General features: G+C 43.8%; 1 protein-coding gene across 2 annotated transcripts in view; it reads left to right on the forward strand.

The window, feature by feature from the left end:
- Nucleotides 1-9867, forward strand: part of SQOR (sulfide quinone oxidoreductase) — a 51842-nt gene that overhangs the window by 19924 nt on the left and 22051 nt on the right. For both annotated transcript variants that reach the window (XM_049613578.1, XM_049613579.1), the window contains exons 2-3: nucleotides 986-1226; nucleotides 4184-4354. In XM_049613578.1, the coding sequence (XP_049469535.1) occupies nucleotides 993-1226; nucleotides 4184-4354 (405 nt within the window). In that variant the 5' untranslated portion in view covers nucleotides 986-992. The remainder of the gene's footprint in view (nucleotides 1-985; nucleotides 1227-4183; nucleotides 4355-9867) is intronic.

Genomic DNA, 9867 nt, shown 5'->3' on the forward strand with positions numbered 1-9867 from the left:
GAGAGATTGTTTACTGAATTGGATATAATAAAAGACCAGTCAGCAGCATGTGCAGATTCTTTACATAAAATATAACTTTATGGTACCAGGCAGGGCTCCTTTTATGGCCTTTTAATCATCGAGTTGCAATTACCAAGGGTGTGGAGGGCTTTTGCTTATGTGCAGCCAGTGATTTGATTACACTGCATGTCCGTGAGCAGGTGGAGCCACGAGGCCTCTGAGTGGGGCCAACAGCCCCATTTACCTTGCTCTGAACTCCAGGTTGCAGAAGGTGGGTTTCTTCTGGACTGTTTCTGTTCCATCAAGATCTGGGGTGCCCTTTATGGCAGGGAATTGTACAGGTGTCTCTTCGTGGACTCCTACATCTTTGATGGGCTCAAAGGTCAAAGAAACAGCTGTAGAGTGTGCCTGAGAGGAGAATGGGTGACACCCTAGGTTTATGGATGGACAAGGATAAGCGTTGGCTAATTATTTTTATGATTATTATTATTTTAAGTTTATTTATTTATCTTGAGAGAGAGAAAATGAGCAGGGGAGGGGCAGAGAAAGAGAGGGAAAGAGAGAATCCCAAGCAGGCTCCATGCTGTCAGTACAGAACCCAATGTGGGGCTCCATCTCATGAAATGTGAGATCATGACCTGAGCCAAAACCATGAATCAGACACTTAACTGACTGAGCCACCCAGGTGCCCTAGTGTAGGCAAATTATTAGAACTTAAAAGGTAAGTTCTAGTTCAAACAAAAGTCCTAGGGGTCCTGAAAGAAGGAGGGAGAGTAATAGAAAGCTTAGCCAATTATTAACTATCAGTGGAGTGTTCCCAGGAGACTTCTGACCACAGCCGGATGGGAATATAAGGGTCTTGAGAATAGATGGTGGGAACCAACTAGAACTGGTCAGATGCCAGCGCCCCCTTCCTCCCTGAAAGAAAATGTTTTAGTCCCATAGGGTCCCTACCTTACGCACGGCCTTGTCTGCTCCTTTCCAGCCTGAAGATGACCCCATTGACCACTGCGGTGTCTGGCCCCCGGGCCCGGCTCTTTGCCTGCTTCCTCAGGCTGGGTACTCAGCAGGCTGGCCCACTTCGGCTGCACACAGGGGCCAGCCTTGCAGCCAAGAACTACTATGAAGTGCTGGTACTGGGTGGGGGCAGTGGCGGGATCACCATGGCTGCCCGCATGAAGAGGAGAGTGGGTGCAGAGAACGTGGCCGTTGTCGAGCCCAGTGAGGTAAGTGTCCCTGTTCTGAGTACATGAGTGTGTGTGCACATGCACCTGTGTGTTCAGGGGTAGGCCGTGGATGGCTGTCAGGCACTGTGTCGTCACGTTCCCAGATTAGTGCTTCTCCTTCTGGGCACAAAAAGCAGGCTGTCTAAAAGGACTGGGAGAAGGTGGAGAGAGGGAGGGAGGGAGAAAGAGAGAGAGAGAGAGAGAGAGAGAGAGAGAGAGAGGACAGATCTCTGGGCTGTTATGGTCTTCTTTGTATTAGTTTCTGAGCATTGCCATAACAAATTATCACAAACTTTGTGGCTTAAAACAACAGATTTATTTGTTCACAGTTCTGGAGGCTAAGGTGTTAGTAGGGTGATGCTCTCTCTGAAGGCTGTGGAGGGGAGAGGGAGTCAGTCCCAGGCCTCTCTCCTAGCTTCTGGTGGTTGTGGACCATCCTTGGCATGCTTTGGCTTGTAGCTGCTTCATTCCAGTCTCTTCCTTCATCTTCGCGTGGCCTTCTCTCTGTGTGTCTTTAGTGTCTTCGTCTGACCTTATTATAAGGACACCAGTCTTTGGATTTAGGGCCTACTCTAATCCAGTCTGACCTCATCTTAACTTGATTACATCTGCAAAGTCCCTATTTCCAAATAAGATCACATTCACAGGCACTGGAGGGAGGACTTGAACATATCTTTTTGAGAGAGACAGTTCAACCCACAAAAGCTTCCCAATTCCAACCCAGCATCCAGAGGAAAATCAGTGACCATTGTACTTTCCTTTCTCCATTCTAGTCTGGAGAACGGGTGATGAGTTGAGCAGCAGGGAGGCCTCTGGGAAAGATGTTAGTGGGTTTGGGAAATTTAAATGCGAAGGTTTACAAATAGATAACAAAGCAGAAAAAGGTAGAGATACCAGAAAGGAAGTTGGGAAGTGTTTGTATGGCACTATTTCATGCACAACATTTTAAGGTGGTCCTCAAAGCTTCAGCAAAGCTTCAGAAAAATGATTCCAGAGTTTTGGGGGTTTGACTAAGGTTTCCTAAGGTACTAGGTATGTACCCATTGGGGCCTGTGCCCTTGGGAGGGAAGCAGAATGGATCCAGTGCCTGTTTGGTGGGGAGGGTAGGTCAAGAAAAGCACACACCTTTTCAAGAAGTCTCCCCAGTTCCTCATGCACTGCCTAGGGCTTTGTTGTAATCTCTGTTGTAATCACTGTATGCTGTGATCTGAGAGTAGAGTAGAGGGGGTGTGCCCTACCATTTTCCTTTCTAAAGTGATTGATTCAGGATCCATGTTAAAAAAAATTTTTTTTAAATGTTTATTTTGAGAGAGAGAGAGAGAGAGAGAGCAAGCTGGGGAGGGACAGAGAGAGAGGGAGACAGAAGATCCAAAGCAGACTCTGTGCTGTCAGTGTAGAGAGGGACGTGGGGCTCCCACAAATTGTGGGATTGTGACCTGAGCTGAAGTTGGCCACTTAACCGACTGAGCCTCTCAGGCGCCCCTGGATCCGTGTTTTAAATCACAGTGATCTGAGAGCTCTGTCAGGGGCCTGTGGTGTATTATAGCTAAGCCATGGGCAGGTCTCCCATTGGGGTTACTCTTTGTATGAGGGCTCTTCTGAAGCAATGGGCACAATTTAGGAGGCCAGAATCCTGGCCTCCTGGTCCTTCCCCGTGAGGAAGTTTGGGACAGGAGTCTTTCAAAGGTGCTGCCAGGGGCTCAGGGGTTTGGTACTTTCCTTCCCGTGTCCCGTGTTGTGATTGGTGGAGCTGAGGCTTGTGTGTAGTCTGAAAAAGAGTCTGGGCTTCTATTTTTATTCCTTTTTCTGTTCAAGATGAAGTTGAAATCAGTAAGTTCTCACCATTGGAGGCGTCTGCCCCCTCGTCTTTGATCACATCCATTACTGGCTGTAGGGAGATTGCAAAGCCATTTTTCATACCCTCTTTACTGCTCTGTGGCTGGCAACTCTGTCCAGGAAGATTAAGGCGTTTTGACAGTGTTGAGAGTTCTTGGTCCCCCAGGCCACTCCATGAGTGTATTGGGGTTCTCAGAAGCCATTAGATCAATCTGCCCTTTGCCCATGAGTCTAGAACTTTTGAAACTAACTTAGATCAAGAGAGGACCATCTGAAGCAGGAGAATTCCAGGGCACAGTGGGAATTTGGCATTATAAGGTAGAATCTGGTGCCTACCGGCTTCAGGTATAAAGCCTCAGAGAGAAGAAGAGGGTGTACTGGGGCTGATAGGGAATGTGTGTAGTCTTCCATGGGCTTGGGAAACACAGTTGGAAGTTAAAGAAGTTTTGAGGGGCGTCTGGGTGGCTTAGTCGGTTAAGTGTCTGACTTCAGCTCAGGTCATGATCTCGTGGTTCACGAGTTCGAGCCCCACACTGGGCTCTGTGCTGATAGCTCAGAGCCTGGAGACTGCTTCGGATTCCGTGTTTCCATCTATCTCTGCCCCTCCCCCACTCGCACTCTCTCTCTTAAAAATAAATAAATACTAAAATTTTTTTGTAATTAAAAAAAAAAGAAGTTTTGAGACTCCTCAAAAATGGTTATAAACTTTCCAGACTTACTGTAGTCTCCAGATGCTTCTAAGGAACCATATTTAGGATTCTAGGCTTGATTTTCCTTTATGTCTGTGTGCGTAAATGTATCCATCATGTATATGTATGTATGCATGTATATATAACATGTACGTGTTAAGCACCAAGTCAACTTTGAGCAATAAATAATACAATGGTCATGAAACATAGTTGATGGCTTTTTTTTTTTTTTTAATGTTCTTGGCAGAATTCTTATGTTGGGTGACTGCCCTTCAGAGCTTAGCATAATGGGAGACACCAATGGAGGGAGGAGGCTAAACTTCTAAGACTTCTACTTGTGATGATCCAAGGGTTGGAAGGGAGTAACTGAGAGTCTAGCTCATGTGCCTTTAATTTTAACCCTTTTGAATCGCCAAATACTTTGCTTCTCAGAGACATTTCTACCAGCCAATCTGGACGCTGGTGGGTGCAGGTGCCAAACAATTATCCTCGTCAGGCCGTCCCACCGCGAGTGTGATACCATCTGGAGTAGAATGGATCAAAGCCAGAGTGATTGAGCTGAACCCAGACAAGAACTGCATCCACACAGACAATGGCAAGGAGGTAACCACTGGGGTCCTTTGGCTTTTGTTAATCAGGGCTTGTGTTAACGCACAACAGTTACCAAGCTAGACAGCTTCGTGGAGAGAGAGCAACATATATGAATGTGTGTTCATGGATGTATGTGTGTTGATACAGCATGAGGTGGGAAAGCATGTGGTGACTGGAGGATGGGGTAGACAAAAGGACTGAGTGATGCTGAATAAATGAACAACTAAGACATGTGTTTGTTGAACACCCACTGTTGCTCTGTTGCCTAGTACAGTATCTTGCATCTGAATGTTTATTCAACAAATACTACTGCTACATGTTAAAATAGCAGGCACCTCCCTTCTTTTACCTTTGAAACTGCCAGCTTCTTTACCTGATGGCTGACCTCCCAGAGGAAGGGGATGTGGAAAAATATCCATCCTAGTTACACCAGGGGTTGCTATGCCAGAGTGATGAGGGACTGTGTGAGTCTGGATTGTACCAGGGCTAAGAAGATTTTCTGTGGCTAGAGCTTGAGGCTCTCAAGTGTTCAGTACCATTTAGAGTCTCCTCCCATCACCCAGAGATCAAAGCCCCTGTGTTTGACTGAGGGGATGAGGGCGGATGGTGAAATGATGGGCTCAGGAGGCATCTGCAGTGTCACGTCCTCTTGTCTGTTGCCACGCTCATGGCTGTGGCAGGCGGTGCACTCTGGCATTTTCACAGAGCTGTAGAATCTGGAAGTGGGTGGGGATCTGAAGGGTTTCAAGTCCAATCCCTTCCTCTAAGCAGGGGCTCATTGATGACAGGCATTTGTAACCCTTCCTTGGGTCATGGATCTTTCTGAACACCTGAAAATAAGCCCTGTCTAGAAAATTCACATACATACCAAATTTTGCATTTAATTTCACTGAGTTCAGATTCTTTGTAGCTTTTTTCTAAACCCAGATCAGGAGTACCTGCCTTATAGCGTTATTGATCTTGGCTCTCTAGCCAGCCAGCCAGCCTGCTTGTCTGTCTGCCTGCCTGCCTGCCTTCCTCTTCCCACAAATAATTATTAAGTATATTTTCTACTTTGAGAGAGAGACTGCGAGCATGATTGTGTGTAAGCAAGAGGGGGAGGGGCAGAGAGAGAGAGAGAGAGGGAGAGAGAGAATCCCTAGCAGGCTCTGTGCTCAGCAGAGTCTGACTCGGGGCTCAATGATGACCTGAGCTGATATCAAGAGTTGAAAGCTTAACTGACTGAGCCACCCAGGTGCCTCTTTCCCTTCCCTCTCCTTCTCTCCCCTCCCCTTCTTCTTTCATAAGCTCTATGCCCAATGTGGGGTCAAACTCATGACTCTGAGATCAAGAGTTGCATGCTCTACTGACTGAGCCAGCCGGGTACCCCTATTAAGCATCTTCTATAAGCTAGATACAGATTTAGGCATGAGTGAACAAAAAGAAACAAAAATCCTTACTGTCCTTGATTTTATATTCAAGTGGGGAAGGGCATCCGATAACTAATAGACATAGTAAGTAAATTATATAGTGTGTTAGAAGGTGATGAGTATTAATGAAAATAAATAGAGCAGAGTAACTGAGATTGGGGCATGTGGGGGAGGGATTGAATTTAAAATGGACTGGTATTTACATGTCCCAGGGTCAAGGAGCTCTCTGATAACAAGTGATCCGTCTCCATTTTTTAGACAGACAGACAGACAGACAGACATGTTATATGAAATTTTTGCCTTTACTGAGTCAGAATCCATTTCTGTAACTACTTTCATACTCTTTGTTAGACCCCAGGGTGTTATTGGCCTCAATAATTTCTTGTTCCTTGTTTTATCCTGTAGCCTGGCCAAGAATATCTTTTCTTTTCTGTGGGAGAATCCTTCAACTATTTGAAGATGGCTCTTATCATCTGTGTAAATCTATTCTTCAGGTAGATTTGTGCCCTGTCTCCACTTTCCTCAATTCTTTCTCCTGTTTTGTGGTCTCTGATCCTCTCACTGTTCTCTCTACCCTGCTTTGGACATCATCTGGCTTGTTAGTGCCCCCATGAAAAAGGTTGCCTGGAAGAATAGGCAACTTTACAGAATAGCCCAGAATAGAGTGAGATCATTCTCTCCCACAACTGGATATAGCCTAAGTTAGCATTTGCCTTTTTAGCAGGCAGTTACCACAATGCTGATTCATGCTGGGCTTGAGGTCAGTTCAAACTTCTGGGTGTTTTTCTCATATGAACCAATGTCAAGTCAGGCTATATATATATATATATATATATACACACATACATACATACATACATAAATGTGCATATATTTACATACATATATGTACATGTATGTATATATATGTAGAAAGCCATATATGGATATGGAAATATGTAATGGATTAGAATATATATGTTCTATATATTACATATATGATATATATCATATTCTATACATAATATATATATATACACATATATATACATACATACATACGTAAAAATTATTTCTCTCTCCCTGTTGATGAACTTATTTTCTGTCTCTTTTGTCTGTCTCTAAGAGAACAGACAGAATTAAACAGAAGATTATTCATAGTTCACAAGTTTGAGCTTTGGGGCTCATTTCCTCTGTCAGTTCACTGCTTGTGGGGCCAGGGCACCTGTCCCTGACAGCATATATCACCTCTTTGGTACAGCAGTGCCTACCTCCTTGATTAGACCCCTTCATATTACACGTATGGCTCAGAGTCCTCTGTGGTTGGGTTTGTGCATATCTTAAGAATCATAAACTTGTCCCATGTCTTAAGAATGAAAGGCACTGGTAGGTGTTCTCACTTCTGAGCCTTAGACATGTAAGGCTCAGACTCTTAGGAAAGTTGCAGGGTTTTGTTTTAGGGCTGGGGAAGAAATTGCCGTGAGCTGGCAGGACTTTATTCCAAGATTTTATTAAGTATGTTAGCCAGATATCAGAGATCTGCATAAAACATCTCATGGGGGAGATGTTGTCTTGTTGGTTTTAGTTCCTCTTCCCAAATTGCCTGGATCTTTTGGATTTGTGACTCTGTCATCTGATTAACATTTTTCCCCTAGCCATTATCTATGATAGATTCATTTAAGTTCAGGGTTTTAATTTGGTAAAACCAAATCTCTGTCTCTAGAGAGCTTTTTCTAGCTCGCATCAATGAATCAACATTCTTCAGCAAATATTTTTTGCTAAAAATTTACCAAAATTATTCCATTCTTAGTTTACACTTCACTATTTTTTCAAGACTGAGTTGAAGGGATTGCTGAAATCCAGCCTCGTTGTGTCTCTGACTCTTCCCTGATGCAAGGGTCTCTGTCTGGAATGTGTCCCTTAGGCTCTGTGTGGGCTGGCCCTTGTCCTTCTCCAGGCTTAACCTGATTCTGGTTCTATTCTCTGTCTCATTTCTGCTCCAGTAGATTTTCCTTTCATTTCACATGCCTTGGCCTCCTTCTTCCCCAGGACATTTTCACATGCTGAGTTTATCTCTTTCCCTAGCTAACTCCTACTTAGCTTTACCTTAGCTGTACCCCTTCAGGAAAGCCTTCCCTAACCTACTGGACTGGGTCAGGTATCCCCTGGAGACGCTATCACAGCATTCTGTGATTTAGTAATTATTTGTGTGATTATCTGGTAATACCTATCTCACCCACTAGGCTGAGTTCTTGGAGGGGTAGGAAATGTATCTTTCTTGTTCGGTGTTATCTGTCCAGGACCTACCACAAGATCTGTCACATAGAAGGTGCTCCATAAATATTTGTGAACAAATTGTGTCTCAGTTTCTTTATCTGTATAAAATGGGACTAGTAATACCACCTCTACCTCATTGGGTTATTTTGAGGATTAAACGGATTAAAACATGTGAAGGATTAAAACAATTTGTTTTAATGTTTAATGTTTGTTTATTGTGTGTGTGTGTGTGTGTGTGTGTGTGTGTGAGAGAGAGAGAGAGAGAGAGAGAGAGAGAGCGCTAAAGCATGAGTGAGGCAGGGACAGAGAGAGAGAATCCGAATCCAAAACAGAATCCAAAACAGGCTCCAGACTCTGAGCTGTCAGCACAGAGCACCACATGGGACTCAAACTCATGAACCAGGAGATCATGTCCTGAGCTGAAGTCAGATGCTTAACTGACTGAGCCACTCAAGCACCCCAAAACATGTGAAGGATTTAGAGCCGTGCCCTGCACAGAGTGCATGCTCAAGAAATGTTACTGTTATTATGTTTTAAAGAATACCCGAAAAAAAGGAACAGGAAATTCTTATTAAGTACCTACTATGTGCCAGCATAGTTCTTGACTGCTGACTGACTGAAAGCAGTTTACAATCTGTGAACCTATGTTGGAGCTCTTTTCCCAAATCACTAAGAGACATTTGCTTAGCAAATGAGCCTAGAATTTTGCAATGGAGGACATCCTATCTACTAAGTTATTAGTATCAGAGTTTACTGCCCCCATTCCCCTGTATAAAATTAGAATATTTGCCTGTATTTAGCCTTCTGGCAATGTCTACACTGTTCTCTGTCATTGCTCAAAAGTCTTGTCTACAAATTTTTGAAATTCCTTAGAATTTAGATCATCTGGCCTCAAAACTTGAATTCATTCAGAAGGCTTGAGGCTTTCTTTTTGTTCTTTGCTCTTTTAGGGTTTATTCTCCCTTAATGATTTTTTTTCATAATCTTAAACTTGACAGTTACTAGTCCTTAAAAATAATCAATATTATGCTCTTATTAGACAGTCAGGGCAGATACAAACCAAAGGTTTTTCTTGTTGATAGTGTTCATGTTTTGCCTGTAGATCATCACCTCCCGCTCCGACCCCATGTCCCATCTGACCTCACATACCCTGAAGACTCAACATAGTTCAGTCAGGTAGTTAATGGGCCTGGTACACTTTCCTACAGAACAAGGAGTTTCAGGGCACAGCTGTCATGAATAGACAAATCATATGGAGGAAGATGTGTATATTATCCACTTTGAAAAATTATATATTTCATAAACAACTGAAACCATCCATCCATCCACCCATCAAACATTACTGAGCTCCTCACTTTAATTTAGTGGCTGTGCTAGATTCTAGGAATATAAAGAATAAGACCTAACCTTTATCTTCTGGGAGTCGTCAATGTAGTGGAAGGAGACATTACTCCTATATAATAGCACCAGTGCTATAATGCATCATGTACACCACACTAAGAGAGCTCCCAGAAGGAGCCAGTGGGGAGGAATCATTGGAAGGCCTCACTGTAGAGGTGACCTTGGAGCTGAGCCTCCTGGATCCCAGGGCAAGACCTCTGCAGAAGCTTGCTGCCCATGGATCCCCAGCCTGAGCCAAGCACTCTCTGGTCTTGGAGTTCTCTCTCTTCAATTGTGACCTGCTCCGCTCGCTGCTCTGCTTCTCCATTTAGTACAAGATTGTGATAATTAATTACAATCCATTTCTCCTTTCTGGGCTCCTGACTTTCATTACAATCATTCTCCACCTCTAGTTTTTCAGGGCAAGTCCTATTTCTTTCTTTCTTTCTTTCTTTCTTTCTTTCTTTCTTTCTTTCTTTC

Source organism: Panthera uncia (assembly GCF_023721935.1).
Source record: "Panthera uncia isolate 11264 chromosome B3 unlocalized genomic scaffold, Puncia_PCG_1.0 HiC_scaffold_1, whole genome shotgun sequence".
NCBI classification, from domain to species: Eukaryota; Metazoa; Chordata; class Mammalia; order Carnivora; family Felidae; genus Panthera; species Panthera uncia.